At 41.0% G+C, this 24,130-nt stretch overlaps 1 protein-coding gene across 4 annotated transcripts in view; it reads right to left on the reverse strand.

The window, feature by feature from the left end:
- Window positions 1-412: 412 nt before the first annotated feature.
- Window positions 413-24,130, reverse strand: part of foxp4 (forkhead box P4) — a 169,918-nt gene continuing 146,200 nt past the window's right edge. For 3 of the 4 annotated variants that reach the window (XM_036559388.1, XM_036559390.1, XM_036559389.1), the window contains 8 exons: window positions 23,884-23,967; window positions 21,278-21,479; window positions 20,984-21,060; window positions 20,542-20,643; window positions 14,865-14,986; window positions 11,587-11,653; window positions 7,143-7,315; window positions 6,379-6,526 (listed from right to left, as the gene is read on the reverse strand). In XM_036559388.1, coding sequence (XP_036415281.1) covers window positions 6,379-6,526; window positions 7,143-7,315; window positions 11,587-11,653; window positions 14,865-14,986; window positions 20,542-20,643; window positions 20,984-21,060; window positions 21,278-21,479; window positions 23,884-23,967 — 975 coding nt within the window. Of the gene's footprint in view, window positions 6,527-7,142; window positions 7,316-11,586; window positions 11,654-14,864; window positions 14,987-20,541; window positions 20,644-20,983; window positions 21,061-21,277; window positions 21,480-23,883; window positions 23,968-24,130 lie in introns of all 4 variants that reach the window. The other variant, XM_036559387.1, reaches the window with a different exon arrangement.

Below are 24,130 nucleotides of genomic sequence, written 5' to 3' on the forward strand. Positions count from 1 at the left end.
ATGGAGAATGTGTTGTATATAGCTCTATGCAGAACCTTTTTGAAATGATTCTATATAGCACTCAAAAAGTTCTTCTATTGTTATGATGTCAAGCTTCTAACAATGCAAGAACCCTTTTTGGGTGCTATAGATAACCCTTTTCATCTATAGCACATTCTCTATCAATGTGAAGAACGCTTTCATGCTGCAAAGAACTCTTTAATCATGCAAAAGGTTTTTTGAGTGTTCATGGTTCTATATAGAACAATTTTCTTTGCTATTCTTCTTTGCTAAAGACCCCTGGAAAATCATTTTTTAAGGGTGTATATTGTATGTATTTGTCTCTGTCAATTCAGCTGTGAACACACTAATAATTTTGCTGCACAGTGAACTCGACATAATTTGAAAAGGAGCACACAAACCAGGCCCAGAGGACAGTGTAATAAGTATTTTATTGCATTTTATAATGCCATTGTCAATAATTAGTACAGATTACATGCAACTAGAACTACTGTACAGTTTTTTTTATTGTCTGCATGGGCAGACACAAGAAGATTCAGGTTACAAATACACAGATATATGTGTTTTTTATACAGCATGAAGAAAAAATGGCAGTGACTGGCATAAACATGGTCACCCCGGGGTAAAAACAATAATGGTGGATGGCTAGTTGCCTTTTTTTTTCTATACCATCTCAGAACCACCACCTATTCTTTCCCCAAAGTCTCATTTGAAAGTTAAAACCAAAAAAAAAGTAAACAAAAAATATATATTTATATATATAATAAACTAAGTACATAGAAGTCACTGCTGAAAAATGTACACACATTCTTAAGATGCAATGAAAAGGAGAGCTGAAGTGGTAGTTCCATTCGATTGGCCAAAGAAGTTAATACCATCAGGCTAAGCTCCCCTGCAAGGATCCCTTTCCTGGACAAACGTCACCTTGGAGCTGTCAATCAAAGGGCAGTGGCGCTTTAGGCCAATCACAGGGCTGGATGAAGGCAGTGCTTGCTGCTCTGTGACAGTTAAAAAGTCGTATAGTGGAAACGAAGGAATTGGAGAAAGCACATTTGTGCTGAAACGCTGCTGTTTCACCTTCATTATGTCTTAGTTTGGTTCCAGCTGTGGTGGATTTCACCAATTTGGAGCAAAGAAATCTACACACAACCCCTTTGGCAGACAAAGAAGATGAACTGCAATTCTGAAAGCCTTTGCGGGACTCTTATTTGGTACGCTGCTGAGGAAAAGTCTCAAAATTCTATGCAAAAAAGAAAACATAAAAGTATAAATAAAGGTAATCAGCGTCTGTGGATCTAACCTCTCTCTGAGAGAAGAAACAATGACTGAAATCATGATGCCATTGTGTTAAAGACACGTTTTCAATGGCTCTCCATGCAACAAAAGAGTGAGTAAGCCAGTAAAACAGCGGACACTGCATCAGCTTATTTTTAATTACCGCACTGTTAATGCCAATTAAGCTAACGAGTGCCTTTCCCACCAAGCCTGCCGGGCTAAGAGCCAACAAAACGGAACTAAAGCGCCACTGCCGGGTGAGAGACGGCTACACGGTTATGATAACTACAGGAATGATTCGGTTTAAAGGGAGTCTGTACACACATATTGGCACCTAAAAAGGACCCACAAATAAACACCTCAAAGTTGCTCTTCTTTAAAAGCAAGAGAGGGCTACATATTTTTCTTCAGGTCTGTTTTTTTTCCTCTTTCTCCTTGTGAGGTTTTGGTCCTGTCTTTTTTAAGAAAAAGTCCTTCTGAGGTATCATTACACAACGAGTTCAACTTTTTTAGTTTTTTGTTTTCTCTCATTTTTTTTTCCTTAAAAATGCATAAATGCAATACAGAGACAAAAAGTATCAAAATAGACCTAACTAAGATAAATATACAAACAGGTGTTTACCTAAACCACTTATCTAACTTTTAATCTTTTTTTATTCTTTTTTTTTGAGATACACTTAAAAAAAATCATCGTCCCAGACGTTTTATGAAGACAAAATGAAAAAAAGAGAGGAAACAAAAATAAAACAAAACAAAACGAAACCTATTTAACCGTGATACCTGCAACACATAATATGATAAATACATACACTTCAGCATAAGCAATACAGTATAGGAATTCTGAAGCTCAAAGCTTTACAATAGCTAGACAAGTGTAGAAAATCAAAATAAACTATGTAGAAAAAAAAGAAAAAATAAAGAATCGGGGGGAAAAAATGCCCTTGAGAGCAAAGCCGAGCGGTAATATACAATAATACATCATTACAACAAGATTGTAAGAGTAACCAAAGTGTTATGGTGATCGCTAATACCATTGACGTATGTCAGTCTACACCTTATAAAACAACTTTGTTTACAGGTTGTACCTTAAAGCACAATTGACATTTTTATTTAGTGAATGCAGCAGTTCCTTTATTACTGAGAGATTCAGTAAAAAAATCCATATTTATATGCTTTGTTATCGTCATTATATCCATCTGTTTCTTTTTTTTAGCATGTACAAGCACTTTTCTTTGGATATTTTGGTTTTATTTCACTAGCACTAGTCACATAGTGCTTCTCTGCAGCTAAGCCTGTTGCTTGTCTTGTATCGGAATGATCTTTGAGTGATCTACAGTATGAATAAAAGACCCACTGTGTTAGTCACCGCTAGTCAGAGCACCACGATCACTCGAGTGTGATTTTCCGTGCGTGCGTCCGTGCTTTTTTCTTTTTTCTTTCCCTTCTCCACAACGCCCCCCCCCACTTCTCTCTCCACCCAAAGCCGTCACAAAGCTACACTCTGCATTAATTGGAAAGCGGGGGCCATTTGAGAGAGAGAGAGAGAGAGAGAGAGAGAGAGAGAGAGAGGCCTGCGCTAATGCATTCTGCCTATCATCGTTTCTGACACCCAACTGACTGCCCCATTGAGCGCACTCTAATGACCGGCCGTTTCATTGGCTTAAAGCGGGGCCTGGCCCCTCATTATGCATGCGGAATTAGAACACACAATTAAGCCTCCGCACAGAGGACCTGTACATAGACACTATGCTAATAGATCACTTAAAGATGGCGAATATGCAATTTGGAGTAGACCTTTTTCAATATGTTGACCACTTTAATGCTTTGCACTTAACAAGAGTCAGCATTTTTTTTTTTTTTGAAGAGGGGAGAGGTAGTCATTTCTATTTTTTTCCCCAGCGTGTTGTGTGTGTCGTTTGCTTGTTTTCATTCATGCTAATGAATTTGGACTCAAAGATAAGCCAGGCGAGCTTTGTTCACAAGTATGCATCAATAAAGCATATTTTGGTTCTCAACTGGGTTTGGAGGATGAATGAGAAAACTACACCGTGAACATGACTATGAGTGTCTTTCATTGGCCTTTTTTGTTTTTGTGGACTATTTTCAAAAGGAGGTAGCAACATTTTTGGTCTCTATTTATTTATTTATTTTTTTTAAGTGTAAGAAACATGTGTCCGTTCCTAAACCAGGTGTGTTTAAACCTCTCTTAAAGCAGAAAAAAAAAAGACAAAAAGACTGTGTACTGTTTAAAAACGTCCCTCCCGGATCAAACGCAGTTTGAAGTGCAATCATTGTTTAAATCATTGCTCAAACGCGTTTCGTCTGTCGTTTCTGAAATGTTTTCATTCCTGTCAGTCATCCCTTACTTGTTTAGCGAATGGTGCGCTTTGTAGATGAGCGTTAATCTTTCAAACAATAATTTTCAAAAGACTCTTTTAGCGCTAATAAAAATCATCACATAAACGTTAATTGAATCTCAAACAATAGAAAATTAGTGGATTTGGTGAAAATGCGTTGGATGAAGAGATCATTTTTTTGTTGTTTTCGTGAAATGCTCGCCTGTTCTTTTTGGTATTTGTCAAACTGAAGTGTATTTTGAAGTATTGATAAACACTTCATTTAAGGAAATCATATCTAATGAACACAGGAACACTGAGTATTTGCTGCTGGCTTCTAGTGTCAAATGAAAGTGTTTCACTGTCATTCAAGTGCCTTATGCATGTAAAAGCATTATTTGCAATCTTAGACCTTGAGGCGTTTTTCTAAGGTTGTGTTCTTAACACTGCCATTGCCTGAGCACGAGAGGGTAGAGCTTTTTTTTTCCTACATTAAGTGCTTTATTTTATTATCTAAGGAACTGCAAGAGGCTTGTTAATACTGTTTTTGGCCTCATACCGTACATAGTTTTAACTCATTCACTTAACATATACTTAAACAGTTTTTTTCTCCTTAAACCAACAAATTCTCTTTTGCATCTCACACTTTGGTTTTTGGAATGCTCTGTACTGTAAGTTATAAACAAATTACTTCAAGCTAAAAAAAAGAAAAAACAGAACAAAAACTAAACATTAAATTAAGAAATGACTGTTCTTTTGGCCAGTTATTTAGGAAGAAAGAAAAGAAGAAATTAAAAGATGGAGGGTTTTTGGTTTACTACAAATCTCTTTGGTAACCTGTAACAAAAGCAAAAAGGGGAGGAAAAAAATTAATTAAAACTTAGTAGAATTTGGCATGGCACTGCTGAGAAGGATTATGCTGTTTTTGTTGTTTTTTCTTTTTAAGTTCACTGAAAGAAAAAGCTAAGTTTTAAAATCTCACATGCGAACGAGACACTTTTCAACTCACACAGTGAATTGCAGATAGCTTTCATATATCTAGATACTATAGATCTTTGAAGCTGAAATGGAGAGAGTCACTATGTTGGCTAGCCACAGCAAGGATCCTCCTCGTAACAGAGCTCAGAGGAAACACCGTGGTATGAGGTATTCCGTGACCGCAACGTTTTTTTTTCCGTTAAAGCAATACTTTGTATCACAGCTGATGTTCACCCACTAATAAAAAGATATTTCTTAAAAAAAAAAACAACCTAATACATGATGTAAATAAAAAAGGAATGAGTGCCTGTAGGGTTAGTCCAGGAACGTTCAGGGAACCTGCACTGTGTGACCCACTTTAATCTAGCCCATCTCTCTGCTATTAAACCTTCTCTACCTTCTTTGCTATGGGAGTGTGTATCTTCAGTTGTCTCCTTGCTATGTGTAGACTGATTTCATTTGTGGTCTTGCTTCCCTCTACCTTGACGATCCAACAGAGTGGAGCAAGTAATAGGGCATCATGGTAAAGTCTGAAGGAAGGATTATCGATATCCTCTCAAAATCCAGCCCGTCTGGAATGATGACAGAATGATTCAATAAAAAATGTATATATAATACTCGATGAGACACATCTATAACTGAAGTACATCACAATGTAAAATGTTGATCCTTTTCAGAAATAGCTGACTATGAATATGAAATAAAAGAGAGTCAAAAGCTACCTCACACATTTCAATCAACAGTACAGTCATTTTCTATGAGCCTCCTGCTGTTCCGCTGTAAATCCAGCACCAGTTGGTCCTGCTTCTTTTTCCTGAAAATATGCCTTTTTTTTGGGAACGATTTCTTCTTTTTTTATTGGTCTAACAAAAGCAGACAGAGAAAGAGAGTGAGAGAAAGAGAGAGAGAAATGTTCTAGCTGCTTTTTTTTTCCCCAGCTTGCTGATATCATCAGATATCAGGCAGCGACATCAGACGGCGACAGAGAACGGGCCAGTCAGTGTCCGAGCACGAAAGGTTAAAACTGCTCCAAGACAGGAAACGTCCCCTCTTCTTCTTCCTCGAGTCCGGTAACGTTAGGGTCAGGTGTCAGCGTACAACAGAGGCAGTCATTCGGTCAAACGGCCGTGCATCGGCCCTTTTTGCGTTCTGGAAAAGGAGCAACAAAGCCATATGACCCCCTGATAGAACCCATAATAACAAGGACAGAAAGGTCATTCTGAAGATGTTTCTGCTGTCTTCTCCTTTGAGCATCATTCTGAGGTAAACCACAGCTGTAGTTTAGCCCAAAGCATAGCAGTGTTCTCAGGCAAAAAAAAATAAAATAAAAAAATAAAGTAAAGCTGATAGAGAGAGAGAGATGCCTCGGGGGACTCGTGATGTGTTTGCCTGCAGATACACACAACCTGTGTGTACACTGAACTTCGGGGGTTTCCCCTCAACAGTTTTCAATAGGGATCCAACACTCACCGCATCTGTTACCAGTCCAAAATACATCAGCGGCTGGTTCTGGATGACTTAATGACTTAAAAATTGTCTCTCGGAGTTTAAAACACGTTTCTTAGTGAAGAAATGTAGAGAAGGAAAAAAATGAGAACAAAACGCATGTTCCGTGTTTTTGCATTATGAAGCGATGAGGTCTAACCCTGTTTTGGTTTCTTGACATTGTAGTTGGTTCTGTATCATCTCTCTTTGTTTTCCTCGCTTGTCTGTGGTCATTATTAACTTTACACCTTTGCGCAAGAACCAGTGGCAGGGCCTCCTGGCTCCACCCACTTCCTCCCTCCTCTTACTCCAGTTCCTCGGTGGGAAGCTCCTCATCCATGTCACGCTCGTCAACAGGCATGCTCAAGTTTTGAGTGACAGATGCCATCAGAGACACGGGCCTGCTGTCCTCCTCCATCTCAGCCGGTTCCTCCTTCACATGGACCTGGTGTCTGAGGCAGAACATATACATACAGAGCAAATCAATCCACTGACATGTTACTAATGCAGTGCATTTTGAAAATATTATTTGTATTTCCGTTATATACAAATACTAATACGCTAGAAGTAATGCGGGCAAGAATATCCTACTGTTCAAAAGTTTGGAATCACTTGTCATTCCATCACAACTTGAGAAATATTTATTATTTATTTTTTATTAAATATTCTAAACTTCGTGAAACAACAAGAAGTACTAGCGAATTATCCATTTAAAGTAATTTTGTATTATTTCCAGATTTGATCATCAGTTTTCAATTATGAGGCATTGAAAATGTGTTATTATGGAACCATGTATAGATATATTAATCATTATGGAAATGTCTCTCTTATTTTTTTTATTCTTCTTATTTTTTACATTATTTTTACATAATTTTGTTTATTATTTGATACATCTTGTAGGGTACTAACAACGTATTACATATAATCACTATGCAAATGACACATCTCAAATTGTTAATTTCCTAAAATAATAACATCATATTAGGATGGTTGTATACTTGCATCTGCAACGAAAGTAGTAGTGCAGCTTAAATTTAGACATGTTTCTTTGTAGCTGACGTGTCATACCCGTATTGTTGTGGGGACAGGCCGGGGCTGCAGCTGCCGTTGCTGTTCACCTGCTCCACAGTGCTGCTCACATCGTCATGGCCCACATGCAGCATGTTGAGGCTGGCGCCCGTGCTGTTGTTCACCAGGGTGGGGCTGTTCAAGAGGCTCAAACTGCTCTCCGCCAGCGCTGCCTGCATATGCACACACATTCACACTCATCAGTGAAGATCACAGCAGTCATTTTTTAAAGTAATATATACAGAGATAGCTGGGTGTTGGCAGTATTGGAGGGTGAAAGTAGATCATTCCATCTGGTGCTTGAATGGTACCAAAAACAATGGCTCTTTTGCCAGGCACAGCTGTTTATACAGTGTCAAGCAGCCAGTGCTTCACTGATAAAAACTTTGCTGATGATAAACGGGCTCAAGGTGGGCTAAGCCTTGAGTGTCCGTGTATGTTAGAGGGTGCAGTGAAAAAGAGAGACCATTAACCCCTGAAACTCAAGGTCTTTATTCAGATATTAATCTACTATGTAAGGTATGTAGTTGCAGGAGTGAGGAATTTTAGTTTGGAATTTTAGAGTTTATAGTGGATTTACGGCCATATTAAATCTACGAGGCAGGTGAAGCCATCTGTGCTCAGGTACCAACTTGCAGCAGCAAGAGACGAGCATACAGCTGGACTGGTTTATGACATGGCCAGGGTGTGACCACACTGTAGTCATCCACATACAGGCCTGAACATCATCTTTTTAACTTCTGCTCCATGATTTTAAACCTTGCACTGCCTCTGAGGCTGAATCAGCAAACAGGTCAACAACTGGGGGGGCATTTCACCATTCATTCACATTTGTGTCATGCAACACTTGATGTTACTGTGCTGTATCAGTGATGATCCGGGTGGATCCAGTTAAGCATGTCTTTATTTGCGCTGGAACACGATGGATCCAGATCTGACATCTCCCAGATTGGATCTCCACCGATCTCGAACCTTGCTTGTACATATTTAGTAAATTTAGGCTACAATCTGTAAATATCTCTTTAACAGTATGCTGCAAGTTTGACTAAAAGTAGCTAGCTATGAAATTTTCAGTTAGTCACATGTGCAGATCACGACAATCATATCATGCCATGGAATCCAGTTTACATTCCAATCTTTTTTTTCAGAAGAAATCTGGGAATATAGAGTGTCGTATATTGATTATTTTAAGCAGGGTCCTGAGCAAGACAACTGGCTCATGATATTAATGTATAAACTACCCATGTTAAGACAGTCTATGAAGCATGTTTGGGAAATCCACAAGCACATGGGCTTGTAGGAGTTGTAGGTTGGTGCGTGTCACCACTAGGGGTCCCCTTGCCTCCACACAACAGCTCTAGAGCCTCTCTCTCAAATTGCCTTGCATTTTTCCTCCGCTCACAGACGACTGTAGGAACGCATTCACTGCCCTATGTAGTGTATTTATTTTTTTAAAATTATGCTAAAAAAGCAAAATATTTTTGCCTTAACTTTTTTTTTTATTTCTTCTTGTCTACACATTTTTTTTTACCTAATTCTGAAGAAGATAAAGCTATTTTAAAAATATCTATGTGGCGTAATAAATGTTGGCCTTGGCTGTGTAAAACTGTATTCACAATTTGCTGAAATCACACAATAAAACTAAACTGAACTTTTCCTACTCTGCTAGTTCTTAAATAAATGTAAAAAGCAGGAGTTTATACAGGGGAAGTGAAAAGTGATGGTTGGGAGTCAAAAGAAATACATATTGACATTTTAATGCTTGAAGGAAGGTGGAAAGGAGAAGGAGTCCTGGTCAGTGTCTGCAGTTTTGCCGCACTCAACTTCAGAATGAGCCGAGCCGAGAATTTTATGTGCGGTTTTGTGCCAACCGAAACGGCCGGGACTTGCCAAAATGTGCCGCAGAGAGAGAGAGAGAGAGAGAGAGAGACAGAGAGAGAGAGAGAGAGAGAGAGAGAGAGAGAGAGAGAGAGAGAGAGAGAGAGAGTTAGAGAGAGTTAGAGAGAGAGGGAGAATAGGCACTCATTTCATTTTCACAGGGACAGAGCAGAGGTGGTGGATCTAAACTGGGTCAGACCGGGGTTAATTGAAACTAATGGGTGCCAAAAAGGAAACCGTTTTTGCCCTCAAAATATAACAAACTAACATCACCTCTCGCACCCTTTTAGAAAATGGCAAATACAGACACGCTGGAATGTATCACATGGATCTAATAATGTATTTGATAACGTGACATCAATTGAAATAACTGTAATAATTCATCTTTTGTCAGAGGTGTCGAGTGACATAAGGCAGAGCGTGAGCTCGGTATTTATACAGATATTCTGAAGTGCAAAATGTTTTTATAAAATTCTGAAAGTTCAAATTAAAGCAAGACAATATCTATGTCATATAGAAACCTCATAAACCTGTTTTTTCATTTTTTCGTGATAATAGAAATGCTTCAAAACTGGGTAGGATAAAGTCGAGTTATATAACCTTTTTTCTAATTGTAATTCTAATTCTAGTTTTGAGAAATCAACTGTTGCTAAAGTTCATTAAAAAGGAAACAAAACTATAAAACAGCATAAAAAAGTAAAAGGTTGCAGCACATTTTTTGAAATCAAATTCAATTCTTTTTAATACTTTTTTAAGACCTCAAGATAAAAAATATTAGCATTGCCACCACACAACAGTGCATACAGCCTCAAATATGTGGAATTCCACCAGTTTTTCTAAATTTCTGCAGATTCAAAAGCTGAGATGTAAACAGTCATTCAGAATGTTTTAATGTAAAACTTCTTTATGGATTTCTTTGATGTGGGGGTGACAGAGATCAGGGGGTGCGATGTCTATGACAGAAATATAACCATTTTATCCAAAATGACCAGTGAACCCACATGTCTTTTGAGTTTTGTTGACAATGATAAAAAAGTGGTAAATCAAAATAAGTAAGTTTTCTTTGTGCTATTTTGCATTTACCTCACTTCGATGAATTGCTTTTAGCAGAAGCTTTGGAAAATTGGTAGAATTCCCTTTTATTGTCTATTTTATTTAAACAGTGGTCAGTTTCTAACGATGGTGCAACTGGTATTTTTGTTTTTCTGAATTAGTTAATATACATAATGACTCTTTTCAGCCTGGTCTTCAGGCATCATCTTTAGGCATACCACTAATAATTAAAAGAAGAGTTTTTAAGACATTTTATGACCGTAAATTTTTAAAATAAATGTTATGACTTTATTCCGAGAATTTTTAAAGATATGCATGAAGCCTACATTTCTGCCAAAAAAGCTGCTCTGTTTCTGTGCACCACTGTGTGCGTGTGCTCTTTTGTTAAAGGTTTGTTTATGTGTGGCCTTTTCAGGATGAGCGGTCCCATTTCCATAGTGATGGCCCGCAGGGTCAGTGAGGGACAAACTGGGCCAAGAAGATGTGTGTGTGTGTGTGTGTTTGTGTGTGTGTGGCTGTGATTAGCTGGGCTGTTTGTTTGTCAGGCGCTGACATGGCTTGTCCTGTGAGGAGATGGATGAGCACAGAGCTGACACACAGTCTGAGCACACAGAGGCCGACCCCCCAGATCCATCTCTGTTCTATCACAGTGTGTGGGAAAAACATACACAGACAGATAGAAGTGTGCACACACACTCTAGACAGAGAAACACCGGTGATGTCAAAGATAAAGTGTTAATAATGCATTAATGCAATTAACTATTAATGGCACTAATTTGTAAATGTTTCTAATGCATTTATTAGTTTGACCCTTTAAACCATCCGTACTTCCAGCCTGTAGTATGTTGCTATGACTGACTCCTGCTACTTGCATACCGTAAATTTGGTTATCACTTTCGAGTCTCAAATAAGCAAATCATAATGCTGATGCCAGCCATATCAGTACTATCAGCAACGTTAGCACTTAGTTTGGTTTCAGCAGACTGGATGGTGAACTATGGATAAATCAACGAGCAGCAAACTAACAAAAGCAGCAGCTTAGAAAGGACACAATACAGTGGTATGAGAGCAAGAGGACTACAATCACAAGAAAAAAAAAAAATTACACACACACATACAAACAGACACCAGCAAGAAGCGCACTCTCTCACACTCCATCCACACTGTGACGTACCACACAGTCAGTTGAGGTTTTTTGAGTAGGCAACACAGAGCGGAATAAGCGGCGTGACACAGTGGCTTTCAAATGGATTTTCTAGGACAGACACTAATTTTATGCTGTGACCTTAATTGACAAATACTTGATGCTATAAATCACGGCGGGCTGGCTGAGAGAGAGCGCGCTAGTGTGTTTGGGGGAGGAGAAGAGAGGAGGTTTGGGAGAATGTGCTAATTAGTGGAGGAAATTGATATCAGTGCCCTTGTGCGCTTGATCCAGCCCGCTCCTGAGAGTGCGCGCTCACACGTATGTGTAGAGCTGGGATATAGACAGTAGAGACAAACACACACTCACCTGGTAGCTGGCATTCAGGGAGCCAAAGCCCAATCCAGATATCATGTTCTTCACCAGAGTGGGACTTCTGCAGGACAAAGAGAGAGAGAGAGAGACATAGTGAAAGAGAAGGAGAGCGAGGGGACAAGTGACTACATGTCTGGCTTAAGGCATGACATTTTCACAACACAGTGTACAGTGGCCCCAAAAAATGTTTTGGCATTTGTGCCATACTAAAAACAGATTAGGGCTGTGTTTGAAACGTAACAAACACTGCCTCCTCATAGATTATTCTGAGGCACGAAGATACCCAGTCATGTCTAAAACGAATACTGCCTGCCGAGGTTCCTCTGTTTGGCCGTTTTTTTGAAGGCAGTGGACATCTCTTTCGCTCAATATCCCATAATCCTGTGTGTCAGCGCTAATGTGGTTAGGAAAAAAGAACGGCAAACACCAGCACTGACAGAGTAGAGAGACTGGTTTGTGTACAAATACAACACTTTATTTTGGTTATAAAAAGTTCAGTATGCTAGGCGTCTTAAAAGACTTTTTTTGCGTAAAAGATAATGTCTAACGCTAACAGCGTCTCAAATGCCCTTCTGTTGCAGGTACCTTCATCACCTTCAGGCACCTTCAAGCACTGACGTGCCTTCTAAGGCACTGACTTATGATACAGCACAGGCAGCAAAGCAGCTGCCTTCAGTTTTGGACACAGCCTAAGTTTAGGAAACAAAATGTTAAACCAAGTGGCATTTATTTTAAACAGACCATTTCAAGACTGTCATTTCTTTTTGGCAATGTATTTTCATTTGAGTAGTTTCTCTGCAGACTTCTACAGGTTTGTGTCCAAAATGTCTTCTGAGTTCATGATCCCATCAATGAACACAAAGTCACTGACACGACTGTAAGAAAATAAGAAACAGACTTTAACGTTTCCACTTCTGTGCTTTACTTTACCATTAGTGCAGTCTGGTTGGAATTCTTCTCCAGGTTTTCTCCACACAATGGGTCTACCATCAGTTTGATACTGTGCTAAAAGTGTTTTTCTCTGAAATAATAATTAATTTGTCGAGCTGTTTATGAAGCAACCTAAACAACATTAAAGTTAACCAAAACGGTTTAACTGTCCAAATATGTTTTGGAGCGACTGTATGGAAGTTGGGATGGACAAAAATGTAGCACCACAATAAAAGAAATATGAAACATACACAGTTACTGTACACTAGCTGTTGTTTACAGATGCTCTACAATTGGTCTTTCTTCTGATACACACAGTTGTTCAGTGTTTTAAAAATAAAGATGACTCCGAGAAGCGCATCATGACGGTATTGATCAAGATAACATATCTTCATATTGCCCGCCGTTAGTGTGGAATAATGCATAAGGAGAAAAGAATGCTACAAAATGTGACAAAATGCAGAGGCCCTGAATTACGCAGGCTTTCTGAGCACCAGTAACAGTTTCAATATTATGTGTGCATCTGTGCAGACACGCAAACATGAATTCACGTAGTCTACAGTTATTCATTCTGACAAAGCATATTGTTGTGTATAAACACACACACACACACACACACACACACACACACAGAGTGTGTGCTGCAGGCTGAAATGTGGTGTGCAGGCCGTCGGCTGGGTAATTTGCCGTCGTCTCCCTGGCAGGCCTTGAGAAAGCGTCTAACATCTGTTTGCACAAATGCGAGCAAGCGAGCTTCTCTGCCGTGCATCTGCTTGCCTTGTACACTAAACACTAAAGACACCAAGGGGAAACGCATACACACACATAGGCATGCAGCACAAAAGAGACCTTTGTGCTTTTCACCGCGGAGGCAGCAATAGGGTAATGATGGTTAGCCCATTAGGGTAATCGTACACGCCAATAACGATTACCTCCATGCTTACAGGCAGGACCCACCGGCCGGCAACACAACTACACTCCACACGCCGGACTCTACTGCCAGACCAAACTAATCTATTTACAGCTCAACCAGGGCTTCATGGCTCTACTGTATGCAGCTGGTTTATAAAACCTTTAATAAAGGCTGAAGGGAGAGAATAACAATTTTAACCCTTAGATGCTGCAGTTATTGCTTGCAATAACAAACATATAGTTATTTTATATGAATAATTTCCCAGACCATTGAAAGAAGCAGAGAAATTCTGAAGAAAGTGCAAATTCATAAACGTTCTATTAATGCCTCATAAAAGTTTGTGATCACTTGTCATATTGATAATTGCTGCTATCTCAATAATAACTTATACAGAGTAGATCGAAATAACATAAGCTGGACACCAGAAGGTATTTTAACATTTTAACTAATACATAATATACTTTAATTATTGTAGTTTCTTGGTAAGTTATCTGATCACCATGTTTCAAATGTGAGGCATGTTTTAACTTTATTCTCAATGTTATAAGGCACTCTTATTCGTTCTCAGCTCTGTTCATCATTCTGAAAATATTATTGAAAACAGTGATTTCAAACTTTCGAATGCTAGTGTATATGTTTCGTAGCAGAAGAAGAAAAATTGATGAAAAGTTATTTTGCCAAAAAAAAATGTTTTTGTTGTTGCTTGCCTTTAGAACAAATAGCACAGACTGTTGATACAGAATGCAAGTTGAATGTAAATGAAATTAACTGCATAGCTATGTAGTTCTGCTATGTATACATACATAGATGTACATACATAACTATGTATTTCATTAGGTAATTTCATTTGAACAATACGGCAAAAAGAAATTCCTATGATAACTCTCAACTTATTAGAGTTAACAGGATGGAATTTGTATTGGGAACCACCTGTGTTGAAGAATGTTGCACTGTGATTGGATTTCAAAAGACTGGCATCATGCCACTGTGCCATTGATACTTGGCATCATGCCATTCTGCTCATGGCATTCCAGTGACATCAGCTATCAAATGTAATTCTAAACTCATATACCAGGACACAGCAAGGAACTACAATGAAAAAAACTGAAAGCAGAGAATCCACTGATTAAACCATGTACACCCTGTTCAAATTAATAAAATCTAACACATCAACACATTTGCTTTCAGGTTTACTTACTTTTGGAAAAAAAGTGTTGATGTAATGCATATTATTCATGTGGAAATAATATTCAAATTTGAATCGAGTCAATTCAGTTGTTTTTTTTTTTTTATAATAAGGGAGATGGCAGCAAAGAGATGGGACTGAAAACCACCCAAACTTCTGCTTCTACTTCAGAAAGAAAGCACTGGAGCGTTGTCTTTGGCTGCAGTTCTAGACTGGCGCAGAAAGGGTGAGGGGTCTACCTACCCGGTCATCTTTGGTGGTCTCCTCTTTTGGTATTCCACTTCATCCACAGTCCAAACGGCACCCTTGACATTCTCCACTCGCACGAAGCACTTGTGGAGGCTCAGGTTATGGCGCACGGCATTCTGGGTAAGAGAGAGAGAAAGAGAAGGGGAGAGATTAACAAGTGCATGTGAGGAAAAATGTAATTGTAGGACAGCTACATCTGTCTGGAGTTCGAAAGCATGTTCCGACGGTTCATTAATGGTAACAAATTCAATTTCAATATTTGTATCAAATATTACTGTAAAGAATGAGAGAAAGCAGGAGCGACCGGGATAGAACAAGAAAGAAGAAGAAAGAGAGAGAAAAAGAGAAAGACAGAGAGAGAGAGAAAATGGCACAAACAGAGCTGGTCACATGACATTACTGGAAATGCAATTACAGTACGGCCTCATATAAACAGTCTTTAATAGGAGTATAAATCGTATACCTGCCTTCTAATTAAAAGCCTGGATGTGGCGATAAGCACAAAAAGAGATTGAACAGTTGAGTTCAGAGAGGGATGTGTGGGTTGAGTTTATCTCCCCATCTCATATTCCTCCCTGCATACACACACCCACGTGATTACACACACTTATGCCTTCCACCACCACCAACACCACACACACACAGCACCAATTAAGTGCACATTCCACCAAGGGGTAGTGACACTGGGGTGCCATACCATCAAAACAGTAGGAGGCAAAAAAAAAAAAGCTCTCTATCTTCAACACTAAAAATAAGAAAAAGATGCGCTCCATCCTCCCCCCTCTAGTGAGCCCCCTATTTTTTTTTTTTAAATTTCACTAATCAGCCACTATCTAGAATAACACCCCCAAGGGAAGCCCCTTTCTTTTCATCTGCTATTTGTAGTTTGTTCATGCCCAATTTCATTACCAATTTTAATTCGTGTATAATTAAATCCTGTGTATTTTTTCTGACACGCTGCTCTAATCCATGAGGGAGGGACTGCTGCTGATGCCGGAATCACTCCTAACCGTAATTACAAGTGCCATAATCAGACGAGGCCTCCCTCCTTTGAATAAATTTCCCCCATGCAGGAGCGATGATGCTTAGTTTTGCAAATTAGTATGACCCCAATTTCAGCCTGCCACCTCGCCAATTTTATTTGCATTCCCATCCGTGATGAAAGACTAATTCTCCCAGTTAAAACATTAGCAGCAATTTAAAGGGGGTCAGCCTTGGCAGACATAAACAAAATGCCTCGCTGGCTGTGTGTGTGTGAGCGTGTGGAGCGCGATGACGGGGTGGGTGCTCTGGAGAGGGGCAGAGATATTAGAAAAGATGGAACTCGTGACGTGTGTGTCAAATGGGTCTTGTCTACTCGAGTGGCGGTGCCCACACAAAGAGGCTAGCCGCCATTTTAGTGCTGTGGCTATTCGTCTTCCTGTGGCCATATTAACGAACCGGCGGCGAAGGAGCTAAAGCACAGCCATTTTAAACACCGCTCAGACATACAGCTAAACGCTCTCCATCCATTTAACACTCAGGAACACAAGTCACTATAATGGGCTTAAATACTGGATAGCTTAGCGAAGACACAAGGCTAAGCACTCATCTTCAGCACAACAGCCATTAAATTACGCATGGCTCAGCGCTAAAGCAGGGACTAACGGAGGCTAAATACTGAAAACACTCCAGAGGAGCAGTCACAACAGCAGGATTAAGAGCTGCCAAGCAGAGTTTATAATAATGTGCTTATATAGGCAGATGCTTCATAGCAAAAGCATATAACATAGCCAACTTACACCATTCAGAGAATACGAATAGATGTCAGACGTCATTTTATCCTCCTATGTCTTGTTTAACATGTTAATTGTACGGCTTTGAGGCTCGTTTAGCACTGGTGTGTACTTACTGCATTGTAATTTGACTAGTCTATGCTCCTCCAAAATGGTTCTTGGATCTACAGTTCCAGGAGAAAGCTCTAACTTGTATAGGCCTTTAGATTCTTTGATCTTTGAAAAGGTTCCTCACTCTCACATAAAAAGTTTTAAAAGAAACGTCCACTGAAAAAAACTTATTTGACACCTTTATTTCTCTGTATGCCTTGATCACTTCTTGTTCTGTATGGTCCAGTAAATAATTGCGTGTCGCGTTGAGGCCAGAACATTGTTTCGTTCCAGTGTATACTTAAATACGGATGGGATGACAAATTTCTTTTTGACTTGACTATTATTAACAGTTGTTCCCCCATTTATAAAAACAAGGACGACTAGACTAGAACTGGAACCCGCAAAAGCAAAGTTGAACTGCGGGCCTCACCGTCAACTGACATCAAACAGCTCTCCTCAAGCAAACACACTGCAGGAGTGTGCGCTACAGAAAGAAGCATTAAGATAAATGGTGGTGGATCACGGTTCCAGGCAGTGTCCATCTTATGCCCAAGAGACAGCCTCCGACTGATCAATGACTTCCCCCTGCTCTCTAGCTAAGACTTTCTATGAAATATGGATGGCCATTAAGAGCGCCGGAGAACACAGATCGCCATTTCTATATTTAATACCGCGGCCAAACGACTGGCAAGAGAGAGGGAGCGAGTGTGGGGACGTATTAAAAAAAGAGAGGGAGATCAAGAGAGGCAAGTAGAGAGAGAAAGGTGGTGGAAAAGGAGAGGAAGAAGTGAGGATATATCCATTAATTGTTAAATTTCATAAAAATAAAATGAGTTATTAAAGACATTCCTGCCACCTCCTCTTCTCTTCTCCCTCCATCTTTAACCTCTCCGAACTGCTTTTGGGCATTAAAGTGTGGTGAGGTCATTGGCTCACACCTTTTCTCCCCCCTCCACCCCCTCTTTGCTCTCTCTCTCTCCCTCTCCAGAGGCTCAGGCTCAGGCAAATTAGCATGAGGCCAAGTCTGGGTGGACTATGCTGGACTAAGCTCCACTCCAGATGGCACCTGAGACACTTTTGCTAAGGAGGCATGAGGAACAGGGGGACATTAACACATCCGTGTCTGTGCGTGTGAGACGAGAGCAGAGCAGTTTTAATGACTGGTCAGGCCGAGAAAGAGCAGTGATGGTGCATGTGAGGGTTATGGAGCCAGAGTACACCCTTAATGACCTCTAATGACCACACTGACTGCACTGAACTAAACCACAACTCCAGAGCTTTTAGTAGCCGCACTGACTGAGAATGAAAGAGAAGGAAACTTGTCGACATACATTATCAATTTAAAAGCTTGGAATCACTTTGGAATCATATCGTTTTTTTTACGTTTCATAGAACAATAACATGCAATTTAGATTTAAATATTACACAGTTTTTGTGTATTTTTAGATGCTTTATGCAATATTGCAAGTGATTGGGAACTATAAAAAATATTAAATGATAAAAATAAACTAATTAGGTATTTACAATATTATTTGTAAAGTTGCTTACGAGGCATTCTGGATGTTAATTTTATTTCATTCTTGATGCTATACAGCTTTCTCTGCCAGTTTAGAATCATCTACATCTCAGTTCATCACACATTTCTTAACTTAATTTATTTTGGTTGTTAGAGTTCTACTAATAACTTGAAATTTGCAGCTGCACAAGACCAGTATGTTAGAATGATTTCATGCATTTATTTGCAAACTTTCAAACAGTAGTCCAGTACTAATGTACTAATTACTGATCATGAGTTGCAGCAAATCTATAGAGAAAGGCAGTGTGGAAAACTGTTGGGAGGAGAAAGACAGACAGATAGAGAGAGAGACAAAGACGAAACGGATGAGCGTTCTATTGCTTTCCAGTATCAGCTCCCCTGCGCTGCAGGTGGCACAGTAAGCGAACCGCATGCGCCTGTAGCAGGCGACTGGACATCAAAGCTCAGAGGTAAACACACACAGGTGGGAGTCCGGTGGTCTAGTCAGCAGTGGCAGATGTAGTCAGGCTCCGTGGCCAGAGGTGGTCTGGGTTCCTGGTGGGGGAACTCAAGCTGAGCAAGGCGGGCTGGAGGTGGGCCTGAGATGCAGAGCTGAGATAGAGCAGGGCAGTGGAGCAGCGGGGCGCGGCCTAATCAAGCGGGCCAAATTAAAGCAGCAGATAAGGGGAGCGCAGCATTGCACTGCTACGTGCCTGTGGTCTGATAAAACAAAGCCACAGAACACGAGTGTGAGTGTGTGTGTGTGTGTGTGTGTGTGTGTACACACAGCCAGCAGGAACAGTTTGACTCCACGAGAGAAAGGCTCATGCATAATCATAGCGCATAAAGAATGTACAATTCAAGAAACTTGGAAAGATGTTTTCATATTCTGAACATTTTACTCTTATTGCTCAAAGAGTATGGCTCAGTATCTCCTGTCTTGTACCAGTCCTGACACTAGAGTACCCCTGTCCTGCGCATTTGAGTGTTTTTCCTGGTTTAGCTTCTTTCTAGCTCATTTCTTGGTTAGCCAGACAGCTTAGGTAAAGATTCAAGTCCTGCAGGAGGTCAAGTAAGGTACTTTCCTACTGGACAAACTTTAATTAATCTATCCATGCTAAATGCATTCTTTTGTAGCTACCATTGCGAGTTTGGACAAGCTTTACAGAATGATCTTTGTTTAGAGACATCACATAGGTTGAACAGTTCTGTAAAGCTTGTCCAACCTCACAACAGGTGCTAAAACATAGCTGGTTTATGGGTGGAGCATGGATAAGTTTATTGAGGCTTAAATTATTCAGCTATCTAAGATATCTTTCTTTGTGAAATCCTGCCTTATTCAACTAACAGCTCACCAGCAAGGAATCTTAAAGTTACAATGGGAGTGGGGTACTCAAGTGCTAGGACTGGTGACCAGTCCTGCTAAAGCCTGTCCCAGCTCCTTCATCATCAGATCCAGCATGTCTACAGGGCCAACAAACAATTGTCCGAACACCAAGCGGCTGACCAGTCCATTCCTCTCTCTCCTCTATCAAACACTAGTCTGCCTGCTTGGCCAAACATCACACAGCTTTCTCTCCCACAGTCGCATGGGAGACAATGGAGAGGGCAAATCGGGACACTGTGAGAGAGGGTGATAGAAAGAATGGAAAAAGAAAGGGGGGTCTGAGCGGCTGGGGGTCACGTCCTGGCCGGCTGGGACAGCCCTGGCATCATTAATTACAGCTCTGCGTTATCAAAGCGTTCTGCTGGACGGTATTGTGGCTGGACCTGCAGTGGCCCTTGGCACCACGGCAGAATTTACTGCTGTTTGCATCAGGCAGAACAATGGGCTAACTCACTGTGTCTGCATTTTATCCACAGCAGGGTTGCACAGGGGAGACAGACACTTAGCTTTACAGCAAAGGTGTTCACCCAATAAAGCGGATGCACGAAGGAAAAACCAAAAAAAAACAAAAAACAAACCTGATTGACAGCTGCTGTCTTCAGCTGAATTTGCCAGCAGGCCAAGGAGAAAGCTGACTAGTGGAGCAGTTGAAAACAAAATTGGCCTTGAAGGAATACTTAAGTGTTTGTCAACCTAATCTCTACCTGACTCATCTGTGTTGTACAGCACCTGCCCATTAGCTTCAATTGTGAGTGTCTGAATCATCAAAATGATTGTCTGTGGTAACTATTTGTATGCTACAGATGTGGCATACTGAGATTAGGTTAAAAATGCTGGAGTACACTTTTAGGTTTCATACTTCGTAGGTTTATGTTTCTTGATAGAATAAGAAGCATTTACCTTCCATGTTGCCGTATTTCTCCTGAAATACGCAAACATTCTCGTAAACCAGTTGTAGATTTCGTTAAGAGTCAACTGTCGATCAGGAGATTCCAGAATGGCCTAGAGAGAGAGAGAGAGAGAGAGAGAAAGAGAGAAAGAGAGAGACAGAGAGAGACAGAGAGAGAGAGGTGATTTTAAATGGCTGCTATTAGAGGCACATTAGCTGATGAGCCATCTACAGGCAGTGTGCTGTGACTAGAGGAGCATTTCAGCATGGCCAACACTCAGAACGTTCAGGAATCATCATAAATCCTCAGTTATGAACACACACACTCTCGCTCATGTATAGGCATACACACACACAGTTGCAGAAGGGTGCCAGCACACAACATAAGATCTAAGTCAAATATCCCGATGTCTCTGACTCTCTCTCACACACAGTTAGAGGTAGGTGACTTACATGCCGTATAAGGGAGGCATATGTAAACGGAGGTCTGACATCTGCGTTTTTGTAGAATTCACAATTCTGTGCAAGCTCTGCAAGACACACAAAACAAGATTCAATTAAAACTCATTGAACCCCCTAAAGCTGCAGGCTTATTATTCTGTTATTAATCTTAAGGCTTATTACTACTATAAATGATTTGGTATCTCCTATGAAAGTAATATGAGAATGAGGAACTAAAGCCTGCCCCCACACACAACGTTCACAGATACAAACACTGTACACTAGTAAATGTTTTAGGGTGCTGACCCGATGCGATGGGGGTGCAGAACTTGTCGGAGTTGCGTCGGCGGATGGGCCCAACCCCGTGCAGGCTGGAGGAGCTGATGACGGAGGGGCCCTGCCTCAGGGGAGTGATGGGGGTTGCTGCTGAGGTGGGAGGATGAGGCAAACCCTCAGGGAAACCCTCACTGTCCCGCTTCAACAGAGAACCACTGGAGGCCAGATTCAGCTATAGAGAAAGAGAAGGAGAGAGAGAGAGAATTAAGATGCTGCAATTAAGGTTAGGGATCAGTTTTCTGTCCAGGAACCCATTCTTTATATATTTGCCGCATTTCTGTCATTTTTGACATCAAAACCAACAGAAAAAAGTCAGTGCAATCGAGCATAAATATAGTTCATTACATAACAAAGTGGAATTAATTACATAATTACACATTCACATTTAAATAGAGCAGTAAAATGACAGCAATGACTCGACTTCTAAGGTTTAAATCTATTAATCTGCATAAATCTAATCTGTGGATTTAGATTCACCAGGAAACTTCTTCCTCTCACCAGAAGTTGCTAACTTCCTCCTCTAAACGTTGACACTGACAGGAAGCTGGTGACATGACTTAGTGAACGAAGTTCATTTGATTACACTGTGATTCTAACGCTGCGTCCCCATCCGTGCTTTACAGTAATCTGCAGCCTTACTCATTACAGCGTTACGGGGAGCATAATCGCTGTCAATTTGCTATCCCTCCCATGCTGAGAGGAGCACGATCCGTGCCAGGACGGGCTGGCACGCCAACTCTATTATCAGAGACGATCCCACTCAGCCGGCGGAATTCAAACAAAGCCCCCTGTGCGTCTTTGACACACACTTGTGCGCATACACAAAAAGCTCCTTAGCGGCATATAGGCTGCAATTAGAGTCATGCAAAAAGGAGCGAAAACAAAACAATACAATGGAGGAGGGGGAGAAAGAATACAATCTGGCAACAAACAGCGTGTGCCAAAGCCGGCTGTGGTTAGCCGCCCTCTTGGGGGCCTTCGCCATTGCCCAATTAGCTTTAGCGGGCACGGTGAGGAGCGCTGGGAACTGTCCCCTCAAGCCTCCCCCCCACCAACTCAACCCCCTTTAGCCGCTGAGGGAGGCTTTTCCAGGGTTGCTTGTTTTGCTCTAATTAAAACCATCATGAGCACGCGCAAACGGAGAAAAGGGGGGTTGCGAGGGTGCGGGAGGACAGCGTAGCGGTGGGTTTGAAGCTAATATAGCGAATTAAACTGGTGCGGCCCCCTTTTTTTTTCTCACCCCTCTCATCGCCAGAGGAGCCAACCTGGCCCATCTCCAGTAATTAGGGGGCAAAATTGTTTAACAGGTACTTAATTAACGCTGGAGCCGTGCCAGCTTGCTACAGTGCCCGCCGAAGAGCCAAGACTGAAGGCAGATGCTAAGCTCCGCCTACCGGTGACACCCGCTAACGCTAGCTCAGGGCACCTCTGTCTTTCTCCTTCTCTCTAGCTCTCTCTCTCTTTCGTTTCCTCATTCTCTCTCATTCCTTACTTAAATTTCTCTCTCTATCTCTCCTTCTCTCACTGTGTCTATCCATCCTTCTCTCTCCCTTTAGCTCTGTTTTCTTCCTTCTCTCTCTCCCTTTCTTTCTCCCTACCCCTCTTCTTTCTCTATCCTTTACTCTCTTTCTCTCCTGCTCTGACTCCTTTTCACCCCCTCTCTCTTCCTGCCCCCACCCCCCTGTCTACGTCTCTCTTTCTAGGCCGTAAGGGTCATGCCTGGGCTGCGCTCCCCATTAGCGTGTAATGGCAGCCAATCCAGTGAATTTGTCACCAAACATGAGACGCGGCCTACTTTACCCGTCCCCCGTCCCCCTTCCTCTGTCGCCATTTATATCCCTCCCCCGAATTAAGACACTCCACTTCTAATTGACAATTAATTTCAACATCTTCATATTTTAATAAGACTCCTCATCAATCTTGCCATGAAATATTCATTAGATACCTAATAATTGCGTGCTGGGGTTGGCAGCTGTGGGAAAAAAAAAAATCCAATGCCTGAAAATTAAGGCTCTGCATTAACTATGAAGGTACGCTATTCTCTCTTTTTTCACTTTTCCTCCCTGTTTCTCACAGATCCACACTAACACATAGTACACACAAGCAGAAACATACACATAGCCACATTTGATCCATTTAGTTTTGAAGAGGCAGACACTAGTCCAACTGTAACTGATTTGTGTATCTTTAAGAGTCTAACTCTCACACCGAGCTCATGTTTAAACTGGATTGGAGAGGTTTGTTTGGACACATGATTAATTACTCAAGAAAACATGTGTAGTTGGATAATTGGTAAACAGTTACAGCATACTGTAGCGCATAACAGATCGGCCTGGGTGTTTTCCTCCACCGCTCTCGAGAAACAAATAAACGTTTTACAGCTGCAGAGGGTGAACGACTGTGGCAGCTTCTCCACAAGCCAACAGAGTGCGCTCTTCTGACTACAGATAAACCTAACCTGTGGCACCACTATGGGCTGTTATAATTTATGCATTAAAAATGGACATGAAAACAAATGCAGAAAAAAAATAGAAAAACCCCAGCAGGCACACTGGGGTCAAAGGGCATGAACTCACAGGTTGGTTGAAAGGCTTTGGCTCTGATGGACGCATGTGCAGGTGGGTCATCATGGCCTGCAGACGCTCGCTCTCCTTGGCCAGCTGCAAGCAAACACAGAAATATACACGTAAGTACCCACACATTACTAATGCCACAACACAAATATATCAGTGTTTACTCAGCTAAGATGCTTTAAGTGTTAAAAAGGAGACAGTGCTTGACCACAGGGCATTTTCTGTCTCTGAGCATGAGGGTTTGTTATTG

The sequence above is a fragment of the Colossoma macropomum genome, unplaced genomic scaffold, assembly GCF_904425465.1.
Source record: "Colossoma macropomum unplaced genomic scaffold, Colossoma_macropomum, whole genome shotgun sequence".
NCBI lineage: Eukaryota > Metazoa > Chordata > Actinopteri > Characiformes > Serrasalmidae > Colossoma > Colossoma macropomum.